Below are 27499 nucleotides of genomic sequence, written 5' to 3' on the forward strand. Positions count from 1 at the left end.
TTACTACCGGTATGGACTCATGGATTTTTTTTTTCTTCATTGTGCTATGGTCCATTCCTCTCATTATGCATTTTGAGCTTTAAATTGCCCTAGAGTTGGCCAGCAAGAACCCATTCAGACTGGCTTCTTGTCCTTCTTTTAGTACTTCTTTACCTTCTCGTGCAAAGTTTTGTGTTTTTTTTTCTTTTTTTTCTTTTTTCTTTTTTGCCCTACCACAGGGCATGTAGGATCTTTAGTTCCCCGACCGGGAATTGAACTGGTGCCCCTTGCAGCGGAAGCACAGCATTATAACCATGGGACTGCCAGGGAGATCCCAAAGAAGATGTTCTAGTCATCCCCCTTAGGAGCTCTAGTGTATTTTTGTGAGAAATGGTATTTAGAGATCAAGTCTCTGGGCACTGGCTGTACACAGTGCTCCTGGGCGTCCTTGCTTCTAAGCCTGAACTAGGTTTTCAGAGATGAGTTGAAGTGAGTGGCGAAGAGTCAGGAACTGAGGGAACACGGAATCACGAGCCGTGGGCATGGCATGTACAAAGGTCCCAGGGCACGTGTGTAATGTGAGGTGGGGGAATGGTGGTGATAGGGCACACAGTACCCTGTAATAGGGTGATAGAGGTACAAGGTGTGCTGGGAGAGAAAAGTGGAAGATGATGCTAGAAAAAAGTTGCTTTTCTCACGTTCCAAGATGTTATGGATCTTAAAACACTATTGAATGACAATGTCAGCTTTTCCAGAAATGAAAATATGGACCTCAATCCTAAGGTTCCTCTTAATGTCAGAAGCATTAAATGGCTTGACTTGCATAACTTTTGTAAATGCTGGTAGTTTTGTTATTAAATCATGAGCCAAACCAAAGATATCCCCACTCCCCACAAAAAAGTATAATACTCTAGTTAACTAGTTTTGGCTGGAGCTCCAGTCTATAATTCTTAAAATCTACTATATGGAACAAAAATAAAATATGAAAAACTATTCTGAATTTTCAACATAAACTAACTGCTAACTTGACCTTCAACTTTCCTTGCCTCCTCCGCACTTCTACTGCAATTGTTTCTCACTTGTGTTATATTGAGGCCACTTTTTAAAAGAAACATGTGTACATATGTATATCACTATATATATTCCTGTAGTTACCAAACTCTACATTACATACCCAGCACTAATTTATGTTGACCACCTTCATCGATTTTTAACAAACCCCCACCCTCTGCCTCTGGCAACCATCAATCTATTTACTATATCTATGAGTTCAGGGTTTGTTTGTTTTTTGTTTTAGATTTCACATGTAAGTGAGATCATATAATATTGTCTTGATCTCACTTGTTTGTCTTAGCACAATGCCCTCAAGGCTTATCCATGCTATTGCGAATGGCAGGATTTCCTCTTTTTTATGGCTGAAAAATATTCCCTTGTATATCTATCCACATATCCTTTATCCATTCATCCATTGGTGGGCATTTAGTTTGCTTTCATTTCTTGGCTGTTATAAATAATGCTGCAGTGAACTTGGGGGTGCAAATACCTTTTTGTGTTAAGTTTCCTATGGTTAAATACCCAGAAGTGAAATTAGTGGATCATATGGCAGTTCTATTTTTAAATTTTTAAGGAGCTTCCATACTGGTTTCCATGGTAGGTGCACCAGTTTACATTCCCGAAACAGTGCTCAAAGGTTCCTTTTTGTCCACATCCTCGTCAACACTTGGTATTTCTTGTCTTTTTGATGAAAACCATTCTGACAGGTGTGAAGTGATAGCTCATTGTGGTTTTAATTTGCATTTCCATGACTGGTGATGTTGAACATTTTTTCAAGTATGTGTTGGTCAGGTGTCTGACTTTTATCATTTCAGTTCAGTTGCTCAGTCATGTCCGACTCTGTGTTTATCATTATGGAGTCCCAATTATTTATGATTACATTAATTTTACTCTAAAGTTACTTTAAAAGGTTTAAACATAGAAGCTAAATAAACACAACATTTCTTACAGCTTTTAAACAACGATTAAACCAAGACAAACTTATGAATATAAAATGAACAGAACTAAACCAAGCATCGTAATCCAAATGAACAAAATCGGTGTCCTGTGTTGGATCAGGCGTTACTGAAACTAAATCTCTGTTTATCGGGTGAATACAGTAGTGACGACGTAGACACAGATTCTTCTGAATTTGGCATGCCTCTCTGCTTTGGTGTGCCATGTGACACTTTTATTTTCTTTGTTTGTTTGTCTCTATTTAAAACACTGGGAGATCTTTTGTTAATACAACTGCCACAGTGTTTCTTAGCCTTTGCCAGAATGCATTATTTACATATTAAAGTTTGTTCTTTTTTCATTAGCTCATGGCGAGTAGTAATAATTGTACAGTCATTCAGCTGTTACAGTGTAACAAGCTACCTCCAACTGCAGTGCAATAGAATGAAGGTCTGTAAATGTTTGTGTAAATGGCTAGATAGTAAGTCTTTTAGGCTTTGTGGCCCATACAGTGTCTGTCACACTGTCATCCATCACAGTGTGAGAGCGGCCAGAGGTGTGTGTATTCTAAGACTTTGTTTATGGAGGCTGAAATTTGAATTCCATGTAATTTTCTCATGATAAAATAGTCTTCCTTTGAGTTATTTTCAACCATCTAGAAATGTACAAACCATTCTCAGATGGTGGGCTGTACAGAACAGGTGGCGGGCTGGATTTATCCTGCAGGCCCCGGCGTAGAGAACAGCAATCATTTATCCTTGCTTGGGTATCTGCTGGTTGGTTGTAGCTCCTCACTGATTCTGCTCTGGCCGCCGGTTGCCTGTGGTTGGGCTGGTTTAGCTGGGCTCCGCTGTGCTGCTCAGCCTCCAGGTGCAGGGGGAACTTGGCTCCTCACCGAGGGCCAGGTCTGCTGGCCCAAGTGTGTCTGTTCTGGGCCCAGGCTGAAGAGGCTGGGGCTCCCTGGGGAAGCTCTTGGGTGGAGGCAGAGGCCCTGGAGGCAGGGCCTCACAAGCCCATGTCAAGCCCGTGTTTGCATCATGCTTGTTACCACCCCATTGCCCAAACGAGTCGGATGACCGAACCCAAAGTCAAGGAGTAAAGAATTAGAGGCCACCTGTAAGACAGAGTGTAACACAGAGTCTCATGGCCAGGGTGATAGGGAAGGGCAAGAGCTGGACCAATTCAGTCTCCCACAGGTGCCAGCTTGGAGAAGGAAATGGCAACCCACTCCAGTGTTCTTGCCTGGAGAATCCCCGGGACGGGGGAGCCTGGTGGGCTGCCGTCTATGGGGTCGCACAGAGTCGGACACGACGGAAGCGACTTAGCAGCAGCGGCAGTGCCACCTCAGTCACAAGCCCAGAGCTGCTGCTGTTCACTTGCTCAGGCGTGTCCCAGTCGTCGCGACCCCATGGACTGACTGCAGCCCTCCAGGCTCCTCTGTCCATGGGATTCTCCAGGCAAGGATACTGGAGTGGGTAGCCATTCCCTTCTCCAGGGGATCGTCCCGACCCAGGGATCGAACTCACATCTCCTGCGTTGCAGGTGGATTCTTTACTGTCTGAGCTACAAGGGAAGCCTGTGTCTGTTGGCTCAGGCGTGTCCCACTCTTCGCAAACCCATGGGCTGACTGCAGCCCACCAGGCTCCTCTGTCCATCGGATTTCCCAGGCCAGACTACTGGAATGGGTTGCCATTTCCTTCTCCAGGGGCTCTTCCTGACCCAGGGATCGAACTCACATCTCCTGCGTTGCAGGTGGATTCTTTACTGTCTGAGCTACAAGGGAAGCCTGTGTCTGTTGGCTTAGGCGTGTCCCACTCTTCGCAAACCCATGGGCTGACTGCAGCCCACCAGGCTCCTCTGTCCATCGGATTTCCCAGGCCAGACTCTGGAATGGGTTGCCATTTCCTTCTCCAGGGGCTCTTCCTGACCCAGGGATCGAACCTTCATCTCCTGCATTGACAGGCAGATCTGTAGCGTGATGTATACAGTTTATTTGCAGCTAATTTCTCTCTGGCGACATGCCCATTCTTTTAAAAAACATAAATGATTTATTTATTTTTGGTTGCACTGGGTCTTTGTTGTTGCGTGTGGGCTTTCTCTAGTTGGGGAGAGCGGGGGCTACTCTCCAGTTGAGGTGTGTGAGCTTCCCATTGTGGTGGTTTCTCTTATTGCGGAGCACGGTCTCTAGGTTGCATGGGCTTCAGTAGTTGCAGCTCGAGGGCTCTAGAGAGCGGGCTTGGTAATTGTGGTGCAGAAGCTTAATTGCTACAAGGCATGTGGAATCCACGAGGACCAGGGATCGAACCCCTGTCACCTGCATTGGCAGGCAGGCTGCCATCCTTTGTACCACCAGGGAAGTCCGACATGCCCATTCTTATTTGCACTTTTGCTGCCCCTGAGGTGGGCAGATTCTTCTGACTCTCTCCTCAACCCTTGTCCTGAGACCCTCAGGTCAGGCCTAATGAGGAGACAGGATTCAGGCCAGTCTCCTCACACTGGTCCTCACGTCCTGGCCCAAGGACTCATTTCACCAGTTTCTCCAACAGCCAGATTTATTACCGAGGGGAGTGAGGCCGAGTGTGTGCAGGGTAGGGGGTGGTTGTTTCTGTGGCTGGATCCAAGGCCAGTTCCCTTACCAGGCTGAGCAGAGGGACTTGGAAAGGGAAGAGGTGTCTGCATTGGTGGCAGGGCTCTGGAATCTCTTTCCTCCCACTTGAGGAAAGTGTGCCTTTGGGCTAGTCACTGTTCTCTTTGGGCTCTATTTCTCTGATCCATCAAATGGAAACCCCCAGTCTAAAGGAACATCCCCCATGAATTGTGAGTGTCCATGCTTGTTGCCTGCCTGGTGCAGAGCAGGTGAGGGGCATGTTGCAGCCTGATTATCTCCAGTTAGCTTCATGCGGGTCTCAGGACTGACTAGGGGTGATGTGTGAGATTACAGATGTGGAATTTGCAATTGTATGTAAGCATACCTCATTTCCCAGGTCCCCAGGGCCTTTTTGAAATTTGATAATTAGAATAATAAAAGGCAATATGTAAAGTTTTTTCTCAGAATTGACAGGGATTGATGCCAGGGACCTCCATGGATACCCAAATCCATGGATGCTCAAGTCCTTTATATAAAATGGTGCAATGTTTGCAAATGACCTGCACTTATCTTCCTGTATACTTTAAACAGTGTATTTATTTATTTGGCTATGCCAGGTCTTTTGTGGCATGTGGGAATCTCTTTAGTTGCAGCATGTGGGTTCTAGTTCCCTGACCAGGGATCGAACCAGGTACATAGATAGGGCCGACTGTACTAATTCCATTGTCAGTTAAATGGTGGTGGGGAGGTGTGGAGATGGGTTAGATCGTGGTTCTTGAGCCTCCTGAGTCACCGAGGAGGTTATCTTCCTATACCAATATTCATAAAATGTTGTACACATTTTAGGGAATTCATTGATACCAAGTTAGGAACCCATGGCTTGAATAATCTCAGAGGCCCCTTTAAAAGTTCTTCATTCTGTGTTTCTGGGCGTAGCAGAGGCCAGAGTTCAAGTTCACGTCTAGGTTAACCTCTTTGCATGTTGCTAAGTCACTTCAGTCATGTCCAACTCTTTGAGACCCTGTGGACTGTAGCCTGCCAGGCTGCTCTGTCCATGGGATTCTTCAGGCAAGAATACTGGAGTGGGTTGCCGTGTCCTCCTCCAGGAGATCTTTGCGACCCAGGGACTGAACCCGCATCTCCTGTGGCTCCTGCATTGGCAGGCAGGTCTCTTCCCAGGTTCCCAGGCCACCTGGGAAGGTCACCGTCTTTATCTCTCTGCATTTCAGTTGGCCAGCCTGGGAAGTGACTGGAGGCAAAGGTGATGCTGTCAACCTCCTGGGCCTCTGGGAGGAGCATCTGTGTGAAAGAGCTTTGTCCACTGTCGATGGCTTCACAAATCATTTTTGTAACTGCTTTGCCCTGAGAGGAGCTGCAGAGCTGAAAATCAGAATTCTTTATGGAACTGATGGGTTCCTGGAAAGTTGCAAGCAAATCAGGATTTTAAAAATCCAATCTCTGCAGCATCTGGTTATGGCACCATTTAGAGGAACCCAGCAGTGAATCGTCGATGGTGGCAGACGTTCTGCAGCAAAGCAGATTGTTCCTCCCTATTAAACTGCTGTCTTTCCATAGCGGATTTGCTCAAACCAGCAGCAAAGCCGGGAGTTCAGAGAGGACCCCAGGACGTTCCTGATTGATTCTCATGAGGTCATCGGGGAAGCCTGGGCTAACATCTGTCACTCTGCCGAGTGCTTAAGAGCATGGGCTGTACCTACAGAGTCTGAACTCCAGCCGCCCCACACGTTTCCTTTGTGGCCTCAGGCAAGCTGCCTACTGGCTCTGAACCTCAGTTTCCTAGCCTGTAAAATGGGAATAAGAGTTGTAGTTACCTTCATTGAGTTGTGAGAATTCATGAAACAGGGTACCAGAGTACTTGGCACAGTGAAGTTGTTCCATCAGTGGCAGTGGGTAAAGTCTTAAGGCTGATGTCTTTGTTATTACCGTGATCAGAAAATAGCATTCTAGTCTATGTGGACCCATGCCTGTCCCAGGGAGGCAAACCTCATGTTTTTTATATTATTTTCTGAGGCTATGCCCACATAGAATCTTAAATTTCTTAAACAGAATTTTATAGGTCATTTAGGACAGACTTCCACTCAGTGGGAAAATTCTTTCTTTGGCTCCCCTGATAGTGGGTTGTCCTGCTACTGCTTAAATACCCCCGGTGACAAGAAACTCACCTCCTCACAAGGCTGCTTGTTCTATTATAAGACTATTCTGCATGTTAGAACATGTATGTTAGGACTGTTCTGCATGCATATTCCTCATGCTGAGTTCAGGTCCTCCATCCCTCAAGTGGTCCTGGTTTTGCCTGCCCTCCCCTACATGAGGGTCCTTCCCACATTTGATGATATGTCTGCTTTCGCTAGCCTCTTCTTCTCCAGGCTAAGGGACCCTCTTCCAATGCTGGTCGCCCTTCTTTGGTCAGACCCAGGGTGTCAGAGTCCTTCTCACGTCACAGTGTTCAGAGCCTGGGCTGGTCTAAGAAGTGCTGAGTTCAGAGTGGCCAAGGAGTCGACCTTGAGGGATAAGGCAAGGGAGGATGCTGGGAACCAGTCTTTTGAGGCCTGGTCCTGAGCATCTGGCCCTGGCTGGCCCTTCCTGGACCATCTCAGTCCCAGGACTTGAGGTCTACAGCCTGCTCTCTACTTGGATGATGGGGGCTCATCAGTAGCATGTGATGTGCTCTGAACACCCTCTGTGATCCCACTCACCCCCTGCTTCCTCCACTAGAACTCCCTCACCCTCTTCTTCTCTAAGACTTCAGCTTAGATTCCACACCTCCCAAGAAAGTCCTCGATGACCACCAGTTTCAGGGCTCCGGCTCTGTGCTCCCATGTTCTGCAGAATTCCCCACCATAGTTCTGACCGCAGGACCACATAGTGGCCTCTCTTGCATGTCTGCTGGACTGTGAGTTTTGTGCAAAGACATTATCTTCCCAGATCACCATTTTATCCCCAGAGCCTGTCTGTATAGCTGCTCCCTCGGTGATACTTGTTGAATGAATAAATGCTTGATTGGAGAAAAGCCTGACTGATGGGAAAAATAAGCCAAGAAACATCCCTCAGCAAACCTGGGATCTGAACCCAGCAGCAGAGATCTTAGGGAGCTCCAGGGTACCTCACAGCTCCCACCCAGGCCTCTCGGCCCAGCTGAGGCTGCAAAAAGTCTGATTACAACTGCGTGTTGTAATACATATAGCTATACAACAATAATACATACAGTTTTACAACTATATGTTGTAATACTTGGAGTTTTACGCAAACCTCCCACCACCCAGAATGAATCATAACTAACCTTTGGTCCCCTTAATAAACATAATTGTGACTGTTTATGGAGTGCCTTCCGCATCAATCGTTACGGCAGGGCGGCAAGGTTGCTTTCCCCATTTTACAGATGAGGATGCTGAAGCCTGGCCAGTGAAGGCACCTGCTCAAGGCCAGTTAGCTTGTCAGTGGTGACGCTGAAGCTCCAGCCGATGCCTCAGGCTCCACAACTCTCACTAACCACTGGGTGTTCTTGCAGCTGGCTTCGGGACCTACAGAAGCTTCTGTTTTCCCCCCTGGAGAGAAAGGAGTAATCAGAAAATGCTAGTGAAGGATGATTAATATTATGATAAAGTACAGGGTTCCATGAGATTCCTGGGGAAGGTCCCTGAAGACTGGGGTGTCATCTGGGGAGACTGGCAGGGGAGGGAAGGCCTGACTTGCATGTTCTCTCTTTCTGTCCGTGAATTTTAAACCGTGGAGACAGTGAAATCTCATAAATAGACAAAGCCAAAGCTTGATCCTCCTTCCCTCTATCCTCCCCTCTAGAGGTAACCAGATATGAGAGTTTGAAGTGTATCTCCCAGACTTTCTGTGCATAGCGAGACACACAGAGAGATGTGCTGGTAACTAGTTAACAACCTGCTGGCGATGGTTGTGGTGGGGAATACACGTGCCAGTTTCCTTGGTGTCAAGGCTCCCACCATGTCTGGTTTTAGGCCGCCAACATGAAGGCACTAAATGAACAGATGGGAAGAGCTGTGTCATGACAGTGAATCTATAGTATTTCTACTCTACAGATGCCAGCATCCTCAAGAATATCAACATCATAAAATATAGTAAAATAATCAGGAAGCTTTGGGTATGTTTTACCTTTTTAAAAATAGAATATACTGAATTGCAAGTTCATATAATTTATATTTTTAATAATGACTGTGTTTCACAGCTGGTTCATGAGACTGGAAAATTTCAGAGTCAGTTCTCGTTAAGCAGGACAAGCCAGTTCTAGCCACTCTTTTCCTTTTCACTCAAGTATGAACCCTATGTAATTTTTTTCCTTTAGCTTGCTTGTCATTTAAAAGGCTCCTCATCGGATCATTCATTCAACCAGGACTCTACCGCATGCCAGGCCCTGTGTTAGGAACCAGAGCCAGGCCACCATCATGAGCAGATAGTCATGAGCTTGGTCTTCATGAGCTTTGCTGTAATGAAGGAGGCAGTCAGTTACCACACTGACAGGTAGACAGACCCTACAGTTAGGTCTCTCAAAGGAGGCAGCAGGATGATGTTTAGAGAGAATGCTGAGAGGGGCAGGTGTGTGGAGGTCAAGGTGTGGAAGGGGAGAACCTCCTCGAGGTTCAGATCAGGAAAAGCTTCTTCCGAGGGGCGGACAGAAACCAAGACCCAAAAGGTAAGATGGGACCAGCCATATAAAACGTGGTGGGAAAGAGTTGCCTTAGGATAACACATTCACTTGGGTGCCATTTCTGTAAACTTTACAGGCATGTACAGCAACTCTGTGTGTTGTTTTTTAGAAAAAGTCCTGAAACAGTAAAAATCAAGAAGGCTCCCTTCCAGCTTCAGGATGGTGGTTACGCTTGGAAGGAGGGTGGGAAAGAGAGTGAGTTGGAGGCAGAGATGCTCTTCAATGACATCTGTGTATTTTCCTGATGCTAGGGGAGACAGAGGTCTGGGAGAGAATTGGCTGGTGGTCATTTTTGCTGGCTCTTGCTGATGGATACAGAGTGATCAGTTGCATTGCTCTTTATAATATTTCAATGCCTGAACTATTTTATGATCATTATTTTTTAAAAAGTGGCTGCAGAAGAGTGAATGGGGGAAAGAGGGGCCTGAGAGAGTTGGGAGGTAGGCAGGGACCAGGTTGTAAAGCCTTGCAGATGATGACCTTAAGTATGAATTTTGCTTTAAGTACAGTGAATGCCTTCTTGAGCTGGTGAGTGGCATGTTCTAAAGTTTACATTAATACATTTCTCTGGCTGCTATGAGGAGAATCAGTGGAGAGTTAAGAATGGCACTGGGAGGTTAGTTGGGATCTCTTGTACTTGTCTTGAGAAGAGCTCATGACGTCTGGAAGCAGTGGAGACAGGAGCAGTTTTGAAATCAGGTTTGGATGACATGCTGAGGGATTAGATATGGGGGATCAAGAGACAGAGGCATGACCCCTTTTTTCATAGTACCACTGTTTACAATAGCCAGGCCGCGGAAGCAATCTAAATGTCCACTGAGAGATGAAGAAGTAAAATAAAGTAAATATGTATGTAGTGCATACATATTGACACAATGGAATATTACTCAGCCGTAAAAAGAATGAAATAATGCTATTTGCAGAAACATGGATGGACCTAGAGATTATCATACTAAGTGAAGTAAGTCAGAAAGAGAAATACAAATACCGTATGATATCACTTATATGTGGAAGCTAAAATATGACACAAATGAACATATCTACGAAATAAAAACAGGCTCATGGAAAACAGGCTTGTGATGCCAAGGAGAAGGGCATGGAGGAGGGAAGGACTGGGAGTTTTGGATTAGCAGGTGCAAGCTGTTATATACAGGATGGATAAGCAACAAGGTCCTACTGTATATGGCACAGAGAACTGTATTCAATATCCTGTGATAGACCATAATAGAAAAGAATATGAAAACAGATATATATATGTATCTGTGTGTGTATATATATGATGCTCTGCTGTACAGAAGAAATTACATACAACATTGCAAGTCAACTGTACTTCAATACATTTAAAAAAAATTAGGGAGGCATGAAGGATGACTTTTTTTAACAGCTTTGTGGAGATATAGTTCACATACTATACACTCCATTCATTTAAAGTGTACGGTTCACTGGGGTTTGGTGGGGATGGCTTTCTTTCTGAAATCTGAGTGGATGGTGGCTTCAAATACTGTGAGGGAGAAAAAGAGAGGAATAGGCTTGGGGGTGGGGCCTGAGGTGAGTTTGAACTGCCAGTAAGACAGCATGTCGTGTGGGAATTAGATATTCATGCCTGGGGCTTGGGATGAAAATCTGTGAGTAGTGAACAAATTGAGAATGTGGGAATAGATGTAAATATCCAAAGAGAGAGTATAGTTAAAGAAGGCGTGTGTGGAGGAGGCAGTGGGGCTTCCAATCCAGGTGGACGGAGAGTTCATGCTTTGAGCTGCCTCCCCCCAAATAAAAGGAAGGAGAAGAAAAGAGAGGGAGAAAGAAGCATAAAGTGACTGCAGAGCTGAAAACAAAGGCCCACAGAGCCCTCATCTAGTACAGGCACAGACAGCCATCAGCTTTAGCTCCTGTGGGCCACTATGAAATAGAAATGTCTTGTGTGAGGTGGAGACGGGAGCCAGGTTGACTGCTTAAAATGACAAAAAGCAAGTAATAGGCAGAAAGACTCCTATTCAAGATGAGCCTCTGAACCAAACCTCCAAAACTAATGAAGAAAATTGATGTTACAATGAGAGCCTTCAAAAACAATGACAGTTGAATTCACTCTAATTAAAATAAAAATAGTATTTTTTTGAAAATGAATATAAAACAACTGTTTAGGGTCTGTCAGGAATAGGTTTGACTGTGAGATTTAAAATAATAGTGGCTTATGCAAAACAGAAATTGTGTTCTTCTATGAATAAATTCTGAGCTTGTGTTAAGTCCTCAGGAACCTAGCCTGATCCCGCTAATCGCTGTCTCAACGCTTGGATTATATCCTCATAGTTCAAAGTGAGAGCTGGAGCCCCAGCCATGATATCTGCATTCAAGGCCACAGGATGGTAGACGGGTATACATCAGCTGTCTTTTAGAGAAGTTTTCAGGAAGATGACGCACGATGCTTCCATCTCCACTCTATTGGCCAGAACTCGGTCAGAGGAGAAGTCAAGAGATGTATTGTTATTACAGATAGCTAGGTACTCAGTTATAATCCAGGGGTTCTGTTACTATGGATGAAAGGGATAATATATCATTAACACTCACAGCTTTGGGATCTTCAAAGAAAGAGTAAGAATAACATCCATTAAGAAGAGTAAGACTGGTGTTTTTTGTTTGAATTTAAAATCTCTCTCTTAGAAAGATGGTGTTAAGAGAGTCAATAAACAAGCCACAGACTAGGAGAAAGTATTTGTAAGTCATAAGTCATATTCTGATAAAGGAATTATATCTAAAATGCATTAAAAAAAAAAACAAAACTCTCGTGCACGGGTGCTAAGTTGCTTATTGTGTCTGACTCTTTGTGACTCTGGACCACCAGGCTCCTCTGTCCATGGGATTCTCTAGGCAAGAATAGTGGAGTGGGTTGCCATGCTTTCCTCCAGGGAATCTTCCCAACCCAGAGATCCAATCCACGTGTCTTATGTGTCCTGCATTGGCAGGTGTGTTCTTTAACACTATCACCACCTGGGAAGTCCATTTAAAACTCTCAGAACTCAACAGTAAGAAAAAAACAATAAAAATGGGCAAAAGATTTGAATAGACACTTCAAAGAAGATACGCAGCTGACAAATGAGTGCACAAAAAGATGCTCAAGTGACATTAGTCATCAGAAAAATGCAAATTAAAACCACAATGAATACTGCTTCATACCTGTCAAAATGGCTAAAACAAAAAAAGCCAGTTCATCCAAGTATTGGCAAGGATCTGGATCAACTGGAAATTCCACATATGACTGATGGGAATGTAAAATGGTGCAACCACTTTGGAAAACAGTTTAGCAGTTTCTTAAAATTTAAGTATATTCTTACCATGTGTCCCAGCAATTCCACTTCTAAGTATTTGCCCAAGAGAAATAAGCATATGTATTTATACAAAAGCAGGTGTAGAGAATGGACTTGTGGACAGTGGGGAAGGGGAGAGAGGGACGAACTGGGAGATTAGGGTTGACATACACACAATACCATGTGTCAAATAGCTGGCTAGTGGAAGGCTGCCGTATAGCACGGGCAGTGCATCTCGGGGCTCTGTGATGGCCTGGAGGGGTGGATGGGGGATGGGAAGAAGGTGCAAGAGGGAGAGAATATACGCATACATATAGCTGATTCACTTCATTATGCAGCAGAAACTCACAGAATGTTGTAAAGCAATTATACTCCAATAAAAGAAAAAGATTTGCTAGTGATGTCTCTTAGCAGTGTTATTTGTAATAACCAAAACTAGCCACAACCCAAATGTCCAGCAATAGAGACTAAAAAAATAGTGACACGTCCAAGCAATGGAATACTACTCACCAACACAAAGAAATGAACTCTGATACACACACCAGTAGGAATGAATCTCAAAATAATTGTGCTGAGTGAAAGAAGGGCAGACATGCCTTCCATTTGATTCTATTTGTATAAAGTTATGGAACATGCAAAGTAATTTGTAGTGACAGAAAGCAGCTCCCTGGTTGCCTGTGGAGCTGAGAATGGGAGATATGGAGAGAGGCAAGGGCAAGAGATCACAGAGGCCAAAAAGTAGTTCTTAGGGGTGATGGATATGTTTATTATCTTAACTGTGATATATGCATTTGTCAAAATTTATCACGTGGCATATTACATGTTAATTATATTTCAGTAAAGCTGTTAGAAAAAGAAAGGAGCACAGCATTATGAAACAAAAAGAGGCAGAATAAGAAAAGATGAGAGTGAAAAAGACCCAATTGAAATTTCTGGGAATGAAAAATATTAATTGCATTAAAAGTCTTTTAAAAAGGAAGGGAAGGAAGGAAAAACGTCAATAGTCATAAACTCTGGAATGAACATGGTCAAAGAGTAAATGAGTGAGTTGGAAGAGCATTCTAAGAAATTTTCTGAGAACATCACCCAGAAAGACATAGAGGGAAAACTATGAAAGAGTAGTTGTAAGACCTGGAGAATAGACTGGGTTCCAACCACATATGTTTAATGGAAATTCTGCAAGAAGAGACTAAAGAAAATGACTGAGAAGCTGTACTCAAAAGCATAATAGCTCAGAATTTTCCAGAGTTGTAAAGGAGGTATAAATCCTAATCAAGTAATATGCTTGACAAGCAATGAGAATTTTAAAAAGTAAATCTCCACTTTAAAACCACACAGTGAAACTGCAGAAAATCAAGCATAAAGAGGAAGTCTTAGAATTTACTGTAGACGGATTACCCACAAAAGAACAACATAGACTAATAGTAGGTTGCTTAAGAGCCTATGGGAGCGTTTTTGGCAGTCTTTCTTTTCTGAAAGAAAATAAACTTCATCTGTCTAGAATTCCATATCCAGCTGAGCTGTGATTCAAAAATGATGATGAAATAAAGACAGTTTTATGGAAGATGAAGGAGTCCACCCTGAACCCTGGTGTTCTTGAACGTTTAGAGATTGGGGATAGGAGGGACCCACTGGAATCACATATGCCGGGTCATCCGGTGTCAGCCTCTTATCTCCCGCAGAAATCGTAGACAGAGAGGAACGCCTGAATTCAACTGCTGTTGCAATGTGATGTTCTTGGCAATGCCACCTGTTGGCATGTGCTGGGTATGCCTTCAAGGCAGAGGAGGGAGATGGGATCCCTGCCCAGGTCCGGGTCAGTCTTGCAACAATGGGGGCTTATAGCGGGAGGCCACAGGGAGGGTTCTGGGTGGTGGCCTTGGGCCCTGGTCTGGGGAGGAGGCTGGGGACGCAAGAGCCCACCCCTCAAAGATGCCCATTTCGAGACTTTCTCTCTGTCTTCCAGATTGTGGACAAGAACAACCGCTACAAGTCCATAGATGGGTCAGATGAGACTAAAGCCAACTGGATGAGGTGAGTCCCGCTCTCTGCTGATTTCCCAGGAGCCTTGCCCGAACTCTGGAAAGGAGGCCAAGAAAGCACGTTGGCCCTTTAGGGTCTCCAGTGGTGGAAGTCCCTGAAGGCCCTGGGACTGCTCTTTGCAGGGACATGTCTAGCTCTGGGGGACCAACCCTCTGACTCCCCCAGGCTTCCCTCAGGGGGGCCTGGAGGAGGCCTGTGGCCAGACCAGGCTTTTACGGGGACACACACGTCAGTGTTTCTGGAGGCCCCAGGCCCCAGCCTGCTGGCATTCCCGCATGGAGATGGGGGATGTCCCTGGACTGTGACACTTCTTGCAGGCAAACTCCGGCTGGATGGGGTGCAGGAAACATCACAGTGCAACTCCCAGCCATTGTTTAAAAGGCCCCCAGGGAAAAGGGCGCAGTCTCTAGCTCAATTTTTGATTGTTAGAGTGATTTTGTCCATGGCTGGGGACAGAAGTTTGCACCAGAAGGATCCTTCACGGCCAGCCGGAGCGAGCAGGAGACTGGCCCAGGGTCACCCAGAGGCAGCTGTGCTGAGCTTTCCCTTGGGCGCTATGCTGCTGGCCTGTGTGGTGTGCCTGGGGGTTGGAGGGCAGCCCTGCCTGATGGGATCAGCGGGCAGAATGGGAGGTCAGTCTTGCCTCATTGCCTCCTTGGGGGCCTGTCTCTGGAATTCCAGAGCCATGAAGGGGTTAGTAGCTGGGTGGGGAGCTGGACCTTGGAGGACTGGACCCGAGGCAGTACTGCACCACGGATCGGGCCCTCTGTCGGTGTTTGTGCAGTTCTCTGCCCCGTGGGGATGGGGGCTGGAGGGTTGAGGAGAGGTGGTGCTTGGAGGGCGGGCAGCTAGGGCCTCCCTAAGGGGGAGTTTGCTGGATTTAAACCCTGAGACTTGCCAAGCAAATGCAGAGAAACTGGTTTGAGGTGGGGAGGCCGTGGTGAGTTGTCTGGTTCCCTTCCCCTGGGCCCCACTGCCCACGGGTCTCCCACCTGAGGCCGGCTGGCGGCCAGGCAGCTGTGGACACTCCGGGACACTTAAGGATTCTCCCTCTGATTTGTCGGAGCCGCTGTCCTCATTGCGATTGAACAGGTGCAGAAGCGGAAGGACAGAGGAATAGGCAGGCCATGGGGACCTGCCCCCTTTCACACAGTCAGGTCAGCTGTGCCCTGAAAGTGGCTCCAAGAATGTGGGTGGACACCTCTGGCTGCCCTCGTCTCCCCGATCACTGGGTGCAGGTCAGCTGAGCATGTGCAACTCAGCCCCTATTCCTGAGCACCTGCGGTGAGTCAGAGCCTGTACGGGCGTCCTAGATGGACGGGCCCAGCCCTGCTCCCCTGGCCTTCCCAGGACTCACACCTTCTGCCGTGGAAACTTCTTTTTCTAATGAGGCTGTTCCGAGGAGGTGGGGATGTGATGTGCTGTGGGGGCTCAGATGAAAGCGAGGGTGGGGAGGGCCTTTGAACTGGGCCTTCAAGAGGGGCATTTGAGGGCACTTGTGAGCAAAGATTCAGAAGTGGGTAGTGGGGACCAGGTGTCCAGCGGGCAATCAGATGGGCTGCATGGCCCAGACCCCTGGCCTGTGGCCCTGGGCTGGCTCTAGGCAAGCAAAGGAGAGTATGTTTGAGTGTGGTCTGGGTCAGGCCTTTTTGCACTGAAGCTTTGGCTAGGAGAGCTGATTCAGTTCCGCTCTTCCGTGTATCTCTGATCTTTCAATTTGGGGACAAGGCTTTGCCATCACTGCAGAGAAGGGGATTCATCACCTGTGCTAACTGAGTGGTCATCTGGCGCTCCCGCGATTCTGACTTCATCGGGCTGGGACTGAGCCCAAGGCGTCGGTAGTTTGTAAACCTCTCCAGAGTGATTCTGATGCGCTGCTGGGGTTGAGAACCACTGCTCTGCTCTGATCTTCATGCTCCAGGGGTAAAGTGAGGCCCAGAGCAGAGCAGAGTCAAGATGATGTGGTCAACGGCAGAGCAGGACTGGAACCCATCTCTGAGCGTCTAGGCCAGTGTTCTCTCTGTGCACAAGGGACCAGGCCAAGCCTGGCTTCCTGGGCCTCGTGTGGCTGGGTTCTGCTACTGCTGCCTTGCTGGCCTGGGGTCTGTCCTGTTCCTGCTCCAGGACCCATTCTGATCCAAGATGGTGCCAGGGTGGCCCACAGCTGGGGGGCCCTCGTCTCATTAGAGACTCAAGGAGTAGGCTGGGATGGGGCCTATGGTTTATTACTGGGGAGATAGCCCTCTGCTGGTTGCTGGGTTGAGGGGAAAGTGAATTGACCCTTGGACCCTCTTCTTCCCCCTTAATGTACGGCTTCCATTGGTACAGCTCCTTCTAATCTGAGGACACGTTCACTAGTTTAGGGGGTCGCAGAGGATTGGATGGAGTTGGTTAATTTTCTCAAAACCTAGGTTTAGGCCGGGAATAGAATGGGCACCCACTTGTTGAGTCTATGGCAGCCCCATGCTGGGCGCCCTGCCTTCATGAGATCGGTGGTCCACAACCCTGCAGGGGCTCTTTTTGCCTCCTGGAGGCAGCGTGTTGAGACGGTTTTGGTTGTCACAACTCTGCGGGCGAATGCTGCTGGTTTGAATGCTGATAAATATCCTACATTGTCCAGAATGCCCTCTCCCCCACCAACAAAGAATTTCTGATCCTAAATGCCAGTAGTGGTGAGATTAAGAAGCCCTGGACAGACTCCTCCTGGCAGCCCTTCGAGGTGTCAGCAGGGGGAGGGGGAAACGAGGTTTGCATAGGAGACTCAGCTTCTAATCCAAAGTCTGTCAGAGCAAGGCCCAGGCCCCGGCCACTGTCTTGGCCAGGTGACAAAGCCTCCGCCTTCTTCTTCTGCCACCCGGGCTGTGGTATTCTGGGTAGGTGGAGTGGGGAGACAAGGGCTGAAGGATCTTTGCGCCCCGTCCCTTGCTGTGGCTTTGGCAGCAGCCAGAGCGGGTGAATTGGACTCCGGGTCTCCCATCATACTCTAGGATGCTCTCTGGGGCAGATCTTTGGGACCATGGGCATGAGATAAATGGTAGACAGAACCACACTGTGGGAAAGAATGAGTCACAGAGCCAGAGCAGGTGCCACACCAGGGGGGTAAGGGCTGTGCTGTGCCAGTGGCCGAGGACCCTCTGTGTAGATGGAAGCCAAGGTCCTTCCTGGTCTCCATCAAAGTGGACCCTGTCTCCAGATGGATGCTCAGAGTCTCCTCATGTTCTACGCATGAGCTGCCAAAAAGGAGCTGATGCCAGCGCTGCAGTGGAGTGGTGGTCGGGGCAGGGGGGAGCCTGCCCACTCCTAAGGTGGGGACCTGGGAGACTAGGACTGGAGGGGGAGAGGGGGAGAGATCCACAGAGGGGCATAACAAGCTTTGTGTCACCACGCCTTAATCATGGGCGTCACCAGCAAGACCACACCCCTCGGAGGCCCACTGTAAATAGTCTCCCTGTGTAAAGAACCTTCCTGCAAGCCCCTGGGCTCCATAGGTCTGTGCGAACATCGCTGTGTTCAGGCTCTGGCCTCATCCTAACCCCAGTTTAAGGATCCTTTATGCCTGTTGAGGGCTTTAAAGCTCTTTACATTAGCGCGCCTGTCCCTCCTCGGTAACAAGCCCTGGTTCCAGGATGGGGAGAAGGGGGCCAAGGGAGGCTGCTGAGCTGCCCTGGCTCCTCGCAGCTAGTCAGAGGCCAGGCGGGACCCGAAACGGAAGGCGTCTGGCTCCGTCCGCGCTCCGGTCGCGTGCGCCGCGGCTCCTGCTGCCCGCCTAGCGGCCGTGCGAGGGGGCCTGGCGCCAGGAGCAGGGTGTGGTGGTGGTGAGCGGCTCCTCGGCTGGGGGCCGGCACTTAGGAAGGAGGAGGCCCGCCGCCGTGACAGTCATTTACCCCATTGTGCTTTATGGGATATTCAACCCAAGGAACGTGGCGCCCCTGGCTGAGCGCAAGAGGAAGCCCAAGTTCTCCAAGGAGGAGCTGGACATTCTGGTCACCGAGGTGACCCACCACGAAGCGGTTCTCTTTGGGAGGGAGACCATGCGGCTGTCCCATGCCGACAGGGACAAGATTTGGGAAGGCATAGCTCGGAAAATCACCTCCGTCAGCCAGGTTCCGCGCTCCGTCAAGGACATTAAGCACAGATGGGATGACATGAAACGGAGGACCAAGGACAAGCTGGCCTTCATGCAGCAGTCCCTGTCGGGCCCCGGGGCCGGGGGCCGAGCCCCCACCATCGTGCTCACTGCCCATGAGAGGGCCATCGAGTCGGCGCTGCTCACGGCCCGGTCCGGGCACGGCTTCCCCAGGGCGGAACTTGACGGCACGGACAGCCCTTCCACCAGCTGTGAGTACCGCCGGCCTGCCTCCCCTCCCCGCGCGCGCCCCTTGCCTGCTTCCCGCCCAGCCCTGGCGATGCCCCCCGCACCTGCCTTCTCTCTCTCTCTTTCCTGGTCCTCTCTGCCTCGCCTGGCCCTTCCATCCTTCCTCCCTTCTCCCACTTCATCCTCTCCCCGCCTCTTTCCCTCCCTCCATTCTAGAATATGTCCTGAACATGAGGCTGGGAGCTGGGAAGACAGAGTTGAGTGGAAAACCTCCCGCAGCCCTGCTCTTGGGAAGTTCCTTAGACTCGTGGGAATAAGCACCCTTTCTTTAAACAGTTGCACGAGGAGATGCGTAAAGAAGGGCCGGTAGATGAATACGGGAAGTCCTGAGAGCAGCTGCTGACTTGGTGGGCGTGCGGCCTGCCTCCCCCGAGAGCTCAGAGCTGGACTGGCTGCTCTTGTGCTCTCGCCTTCCTGAAGCTCAGACTAAGTTTTGAAGCAGGCACCCGCGTTTTCCTGTTGGATTCAGCCCTGCAGATTAGAGAGCAGCCGGTGGTGGTCTGAGAGCAGGAGTGGAAAGGCCTCCGCCCCCCGCCCCCCGCCCCCGGCAGAGACAGTTGAATGGAGACGAGGGCGGGGAAGAGTTAACCCGGCAGGCGGGTGTGCGTGGGGCGCAGCGCAGGGGAGGGGAGGAGGGCCTCGCAGGCAGAACAGCATGTACGAGGCCCCCGCATCAGGAAGGCGCTTGGCACGTTCCAGGAACAGAGAGGAGCCAGGGAAGCCCCGTGCAGCAGGCGAGGGGGGAGGGGCGTCAGAGGAAGCCGGCCAAGTCCCGGGCCCCCGAAAGCTCAGGCCTGTCTGTGTGCCTGCTCCCAGGGTCTTTGTCTCTGTGATATTTCCGCGAGCCCTCTGCGGTGCCCTGCTGCCTTCTTTTCTCCGTGCCCTCTGCCTCTTTCTGCCTGCCCCAAGGCTTTCTCTAAGATCCCTCTCTCCGCGCTCTGGTTCCTCTCGCCATGGCCCCTCCACTCCTTCTTCTCCCTCAGCACGTATCTTGCTCTTTCCCCCTTCTGCTTCTTATAGCTCAGGATGAACGCTGATGCCAGGGTTGGGGGGTTTGGAATCTCGCGGCCTAGACGGGGCGGCCGTCCTTTGGGGCTGTAGTTCTCGGCACTCACCAGAAGGGGGAGCACTCGAGACCACCCCCTTTCAGCTCTGCTTCTGCACACATCTGCCCCCACCTGCGGTCCCAGCTGGAGGCCGTCCTGCTTCCCAGTAACCAGCAGGGCAGGAGGGCTCCAGGGATGCCAGCCGGGCCAGCCCAGGGGAATATGGCTCACAGAGCTAGCCTTCCCTTCCCAGGCCCCCTACTGCAGAGAACATGCTAATTTCCTGTCTGGCCTCGGGGGGGCTCCTGACAGGGGACCATTCAGAGTCAGCTATTAAGAACTAGGGATAAAGCAGGAGACCCTCCAGTCCAACTTTGGTGTTGTCCAGATGAAGCTAAGCTTCGTCTGAAACTGAGCTTTAGACACAGAGGTGGTCTCAGGACTAGATTCAGAATAAGGATTCGAACCCGGGTCTTGCCAGGTCCCCGAGAATCCCAGCTCCCAAGTTTCAGGAAGATGCTACTAAATTATGAGAAAAAGAAGGGGGCTAGCTAGGTGAAGTCTGTTTCTTAAATTCTGTCTTGCTCATCCTTCTGTCTCCCCGAGACTGAAGGTAATGAGATTACCAAACGTGACGTGAGCTGGGCAGGGGGCCCAGGACCCCTCCACCGCAGGCAGAACGGGCCCTCCTTTTCCCAGCTGCTGCAGCACTTGGCCAGGGGCTGGGTGGGACGAGGCCCTGAAAGGGAGGGAGCGACGTCACCACAGTACATCCCGCTCCTTCCAGCACCACCACCCCCGCCCCCCGCCCCGCCACAGTGGGAGTCCAGCAAGCGGGGGTCTACGAGGCACTCGGCTCTCTGCCATGCTGGCCCTAAGGAGATGCCAGGACCCTCGGGAGGCATGTGGCCCAGGGCAACCTGAATCTGTCTTCCTGTCACCTTCCCTGAGGTGGTTCTGAATTCAGCCCCCCGCCCCGCGTACAGGCAGAGAGATGTGCCTGTCTGGAGGGTCAGCCTGTATGTTTTTCACTCTTGCTATGGGAATTAGCTCAGCACAACCTTGGTCACGAGAGAGCCGCCGAGATCCGAGAGTGTGCAGGGCCGCGCAGAGCGGTCTGTCTGATGCCATCGGGTGTTCCTGGGTAGGTGGGATGTGTCTGCTCCGGGAGCCCGCCTGGGGGCGCCGAGGGGGCGGCAGGGCTGGGTGTCCAGGTAGATCTGCTCTGCCCTCTCTGGGCTTGTCTGTCCCAGCGCCACCATCCCTTGCCTCCTTTCTCCAGTCTGTCAGCTTCCCCCACCGTGACCAAAAGAGGCAGATTCCAGCAAGGCCACAAGGTGGCCCCAAGCAACTCAGAAACGACCGCGTGGAGGCTGGAACTCGGGGCAGTGGCCGAGAGCATCATAGTACCTTTCTGGCAGGTGTAGAGCTTTGCAGAGCACCTTCCTTCTGTCCTCTTGTGGAGTCTTCTTAACAGCCCTGCTAGATGGGCAAGAGGTCGGGGAGGTAGATAGAGCAGTTGTTATCTTTGCTTTGAGGAATCTGAGCCTCAGAGAGAGGAAGTGAGCCCTTGGGTTGACATGCCGTCACTGGGACCGTGGTCCCTTGAGAAACGTTGCTGTTCTGTGATAGGAAGGGGGCCTGGGGACAGGGGGCGTTCATGCTCACCTGTCTCCCTGGGGTGTTTGGCCCAAACACCCTGGGGACCTAGAGAGTAGATACTTTTCCATGGCTGGATGAGGAGGGAGCAGGGGCCAAACTAGGCTGAGGGGTAGCAGGGTGGGGGGAAGCTAGGTAACTTTGCCAGTGGGAGGGGGGTGTGTCCAAGCCCAGAGCTGCCGTCTTTCTCCAGGTTGTAATCATTCGCCCTTCTTGGTTTTTTTATCCCCCAAGATGACGAAGATGAGGAGACTCCCGGGCCCTCGAGGCCGCCACTGCGGGTGCCCCTGCGGCCATCGCCGGAGGAAGAGGCCTGCCTGGCCAGGCCCACCCTGCTCCGTTCCTCCTCTTCCTCTGACCAGTCCGAGACAGTGGGGCCCAAGCCGGAGGCCCTGCCCCGGCCCTCGCCCCAGGCTGCCTGCAGGACCCCTCGGCACCCCAGCCCACCCAGCCCAGGCCTGGACTGGCAGCTCCTCCACGCCCACGCCCAGCAGACTGAGGTGTTTCGGCAGTTCTGCCAGGAGCTGCTGACCGTGCACCGGGACTTGGCAAGCAGCATGCAGGCCGTCGGCCAGGCTGTGGCCGAGCTGACCAGCCGCGTCAGCCAGGCGTGCCAGACGCTGATGGAGATCCGGGATGGGGTTCGGGCATCTCAGCGGGGGCCTGACGGGGCCGCCCCCGTGGGCCCCACCCCTCCAGCCGAGGCTCTCCCGGTGGAGCCCCCGGAGGCGCCCCCAGCACCAGCTCCAGCACGGACTACCAGGTCTCGGAAGAGAAAGCACAGTTTCTAAGCCGGCCAGTCTGCACTGGGAGGAAGAAAGCTGGAGGAGGGGCATCTGGCCTTGAGACGGGGGGGCCAGTCTCTCGTGTCCACCATCGATGACCTTGTAGGGTGCTGGGGGGAACTGTCATCTCCTCACTGAATACAGGTTGGCTGCCCTGGGCTCAGCCCGACTCCCTCATCTTTGGCAGGTGCTCAAGATGCAGGAAAAACTGCCTGCTCAATGCTTGCTTGGCCTGGAAGGTCAGCCTCCTCTTGGTCTGCATCCCGCGGCAGCAGGCCTTGCAGGGAAGGGGGCTGCAAGAGCATCTCAATGGAATCCTGCTCTCCATCCTCAGGGCTGCTGCACCAGCCTCCCAGGCCCTGATTCTGCTGCTTTGGGAGGGGGCGGGGGGTGGGGGCGAGGCCTGCGGATGGCCAGCAGAGCTCAGCCCCTCCAGGAGGGGCCTGCCCTCCCTCCCCAGGGCTCTGAGCCCCGGTGGGTGGCGCCCCTGCTTGGCCTTCTGCTTGCCCTCCATGCGTGTGCGTGCACACGCGCGTGTGCTCAGCTGCCGTGCTTGCCTTTTGTGGGGCGGGGAGGAGAGCCAGGTGACGTCGTCAGAGGAAGGGGAAGACACAACCTGGCGATCTTAGAGCACTTTACGCTTCTCCGAGCCTGTGAGCTCGGTGGGTCCTCAGGACAGAGCGGGAGAGGCGGCCGAGTCGGGTGTTACGGTCATCATTACTGCCATCCTCATCTGCATTTCATAGATGACAAATGAAACAGCATCATCTACTCTGAGGTGAGGGCAGAACTGGAAGCCGGACCTGTGGATTTTTCCACCTCCCCTGTCAGAGGCCAGATCTGGACTTGGGAGGGGTGTTGCTCCTTTCCTGCCCCTGCCAAGCCCTCTGGGATTTGAGTGGGAGGCAGCAGCAGCATTTAGGATGTGAGTCCACCCCTGCCCTCCCACCTATCCCTCCCTCCACACCCCCCCCCAACCCCGACCCCAACACTAAGGCTGACAGCCAGTGGCTGGGAAGAAGTAGGGTCCAAATCTCAGGATCTAGAAGGCAACCCCTCCCCTGGCTTCTAAACGAACCCAGAACCCAGCAGGGCTCCTGTCCCATTCCAGGTTCCAGCATGCCATGCCTCCGCTTGCTTGGGCTGCCTGTGCATTAGCTACACACATCTCAAAGCTTCGTGTTTGGTCTTGGAGTGTGGGGAAAGAGCCGGGTTCTTAGAGTTAGGGAGGGAGTTGGGGGTGGGGGGTGGCAGTTGCAAGCTTAGCTCTGCGTCCTCTTTGCTCCCTGGCCTGAGGCTGCCATATATCCCCAGCCAGCCATCCTTCCACACCAGCCCCCTAGAGCCAGAGTTGGGGCCGGGAGGATTGCTGCGCCCAGTGCCTGCCATGGCCGTTCCTGGAGTGCTGCTTCTAAACCCAGCCCGAGCTTTGCCCCGTGCTGGGAGAATGGAGGGCAAATGCAGTGTCCTGGGCTCCTTCTCCCATTCTGTGGTTCTTTGGGGGTTCCCAGTCCCCAAAAGTGAACTCTCCCCTGTCTGACAGCCTGACTATATTGCCTGGCATTGCCCTGCCCTCTGATGCTGGAATCAAAGATTGCCTTCCCAAGTATTTTTGTTAAGATGGCAATAAAAAGAATTGATCTCACACTTGGAACACACTTGGTCTCCAGCATCTTTCTTTGGTGTATATTCTCTTTCTTCGCTTCCTGTGAAAACCTCAAGGCCCCCAAAGCACGGGTTAGATGATCGAGGAAAAACGTGTTAGTGAGAGGGGCTCAAGTGCCCCTGGCATTTTCCAGGTCCCATCAGCTCTCAGACGCCCTGTGTTCAGCACCCTTAGAGGAAAGGAAAGGAATTGATGGGCTGAGAGAGGCAAAGCATCCCCATAAGAAATCGTTTCACTGTGTTTAATTTCTCTGCTCATCAAAAGTGAGATGTTGCTCAATGAATTTTACCTTTTGTTCCCTAAAAGTATGTTAGGGGTCCTGGGGGAAAAAGCCCCACCATTTCTGGCAGGAGACTCCAGAAGGATCAGGGGCTGTCCATTTGCCAGGGTATCTCAGGGCCCACTGTGAGACACTCACTTTTTTTGCTCACCTGCCCGCTGATCTGGGTGTCTGACTGGCACAGGTAAAAAGCCCTGCTCACCTAGATCTGAGGCTTCTCATGAAGTGATTTTCTCTGGCTCCGCTGGGGAGTCTCTTCAGCAGGAAAGGGACCCCCTGACCTATGCATTGCCCTGGCTTAGTTCCAGTCACAGGGAGAGATTCTCCCAGGCAGGAAATGCCTGGGTCCTGACCAAGGATCCATCCACTTTCTGGAAGATTCCAGCCTGCCTTTCATCTCTTGGAATCTAGGTCCTCCTCTGCCATTCTCGACCAAAAAGCAGGGTCATGGAAATCAATATTATCCAATCTCCAGGAGATGCAAAGATGCTGTGAAACCAGGCCTGGGGGTCTTTCCCACCAAAGTCAAGGTGGTGACTGGCTGGCCTCTCCCTCTGGTCCTGGGGAGAGAGGAGGGCACGTAGGAAGCAGAAGGGACACAGAGATGCAGAGACATGTCAACTTCAGATGGAAAAGTTTTCCGCTTCTTTTTCTTGGCTTCAGTGGGAATGTGGGGCTAGCAAGTTAAACAGGAAGGTGAAACTGGTGCCAGTGGACGGAAATGAATGAGCAGCTGGTTTTAGCTTTAGACGAGGACATCAGTCCTAAGAGTCTGAGGCGTCCAGCTGTGCCGAGGGCTGGCTGAGTGGTGTTCTCTTAAAGTCTAGGTGATGATCTAGGCGGGGTGGATGCATGACCCAAAGACCTTCCCAGCCCAGAGACCTCGATGCCTAGCAGAATACAGAGCCCAGCCTCTCCTTGGTCATTCTTTTCCTATCTCTGCCTCGGGGTCTGGAGCTGCTTCCTTTCCATCAGAGACAGAGCCACTGGGTGGGAGTGTCTGAGCTTGGCCTTTGTCTATCCCCTCCGACAAAATAGATGCCCTGTAGGTTATTTTCTCTCTTGAGTTGAAACTGATAGTTCATTTCCTGAGCCAGTTAGAAAATATGGTGCACTTGATAAGACACAGTGGGTGAGGTCTGAAAAGTGTTGTCTTAGGGCTTATCTAGCCAATACCCAAAGTCAGCAGAGTTGAGAGTAAAAACAATCCATTATCATCATGAAAGTTTCAGTCCAGAATCACCCCACCACCATCACCCCACCACCACCCACCCCCTTGATTGCTTCAAAGGGTTTGAAAAACTGTCAAATAAACACTAGTGTTCACAGATCAGCCTGTGCTGCGCATTTTCTATCATCCTTCTGACATACTCTGTGCTTCCAGCCAACGAGGTAGTGACCTGGAAACAACAAATAGAAAGATTCTCACTCTCTGGAAGCCTTCTGTTCCAAGAAGGGCCCTTGTTCACCTGTAGCCGTGTAATAGAGCAGGCGTGCTTCTTCATACAGGGATTGTTGAGTGAGGACAGAGGGATTCTAGGAATGGATTCAGCCTTTTGGGTGTTAACTGCAAAATACATGAAAGCGGGAGACCTGGCTAGAAATTGTTGATGTTGGGACTTAGCTGGCTCCATTTAGCTTTACTTCAAAAATGATATAACATAAACATCTTTTCAGGGGAATGGATTGTTTATGATTCACTGAGAGTTCCCATGTGTATCATATTTCAAATGCCAACTTTCAGAACAACCAAATACAACTGGATGCTGAACCAGTTTTGATCTTTGAAGATACTTTGTGATCTACACAGAGTTTTGGAGTTCTTTTCCTAAACATTTTAACAATTTATTTAATTGAAATATAGTTGATTTACAGTGTTGTGTTGATTTCTACTGTGCAGCAAAGTAATTCAGTTATATCTACATATATATGTGTATATAGAGAGGTATATATTCTTTTTCATATTCTTTGCCATTAAGGTTTATTACAGGATAACGATTATAGTTCCCTGTGCTATACATTGGGCTTCCCTGCTGGCTCAGCTGGTGAAGAATCTGCCTGCAATGTGGGAGGCCTGGGTTTGATCCCTATGTTGGGAAGATCCCCTGGAGAAGGGAAAGGCTCAGTAGGACCTCTCTTCCTAAATATTGATTCTTGTTGGGTTAGGAAAGTATGAGGAGGTAGAAAGGGAAATGGACTTGAATCTTTCTAAACCTTCTGACATCTTCACTGAGCTCTTTGGAATAAATCCCTGATTGTTTTGTGTTCCTCATCTACTTTTTTCTCTTCAAGTTGAATGTCAGAGAAAATAATTCTGTCTTTTAGAGCCGGATAGCTGTTTGGAAACTGGAAAAAGGAAAGACTGTATACTCTTCCCCTTGGGCTCTGTGATTCAAGTGATTCTTGTTAGAACAAAACATGAATGACTGGTTCGCCTCCCACGTCAGGGAGTAGAGAAGTTTGATCTGCTTCAGTTCTGCTCTGTGCTGACCACTAGGCTGATTAATTTTGGATGTCAGATCCCAGGCTCTTGCTAAAATGGGGACTGGAGTTTGCACATTCAGAAGAAATCTCATGTATGAAGAAAAGACAGATTTCTGCAGTTGGGGAGTTGAGATTATACGTGAGGGGCCCTATGTCTAGGGTACCACAGATGTGGATTCCCAAAGCTGTGGCCACCATGACTGCCCCACTGCCAGCCTGGACTGGAATTGGTGTTTGTACTGGAATTGGCTTTTTTAGGGGGTGGGGGAGAGGGCTTAACAGTCATAATTGCTTATTGAGGAAGACTTGGAAAGTGCAGAAAATTATAAAGAAGTAGAACCATCTATAAAAGCTAATCACTGTTAAAACATTGGTGTATTTCAAGTGGTTTACCAGGCTTGTTTTTAAAGCACGATTAGAACCATAATACATCAGTGCTATTGTTTCCACTTTGCATTATATCAGGACCGTTCTTCCATGTCATAAAAGATTCTTTGAAAAGATTTTTCTGTAGATGAGTAACATTCCAGCATGCAAATATACCACGGTTTATTAAATCGTTTATCTGGTAGTAGACATTTAGATGCTGCTTTTGCACTATTACAAGC

The 27499-nt window shown here is 49.9% G+C and overlaps 1 protein-coding gene across 5 annotated transcripts in view; it reads left to right on the forward strand.

The window, feature by feature from the left end:
* Positions 1 to 27499, forward strand: part of PRDM11 (PR/SET domain 11) — a 94219-nt gene that overhangs the window by 49257 nt on the left and 17463 nt on the right. For 4 of the 5 annotated variants that reach the window (XM_043481364.1, XM_043481363.1, XM_043481362.1 and 1 more), the window contains exon 5: positions 14520 to 14587. In XM_043481364.1, coding sequence (XP_043337299.1) covers positions 14520 to 14587 — 68 coding nt within the window. Of the gene's footprint in view, positions 1 to 14519; positions 14588 to 18512; positions 18935 to 21910; positions 24120 to 27499 lie in introns of those variants that run through there. The other variant, XM_043481366.1, reaches the window with a different exon arrangement.

This window comes from Cervus canadensis, chromosome 11 (genome assembly GCF_019320065.1).
Source record: "Cervus canadensis isolate Bull #8, Minnesota chromosome 11, ASM1932006v1, whole genome shotgun sequence".
In the NCBI taxonomy this organism is placed as follows: Eukaryota; Metazoa; Chordata; class Mammalia; order Artiodactyla; family Cervidae; genus Cervus; species Cervus canadensis.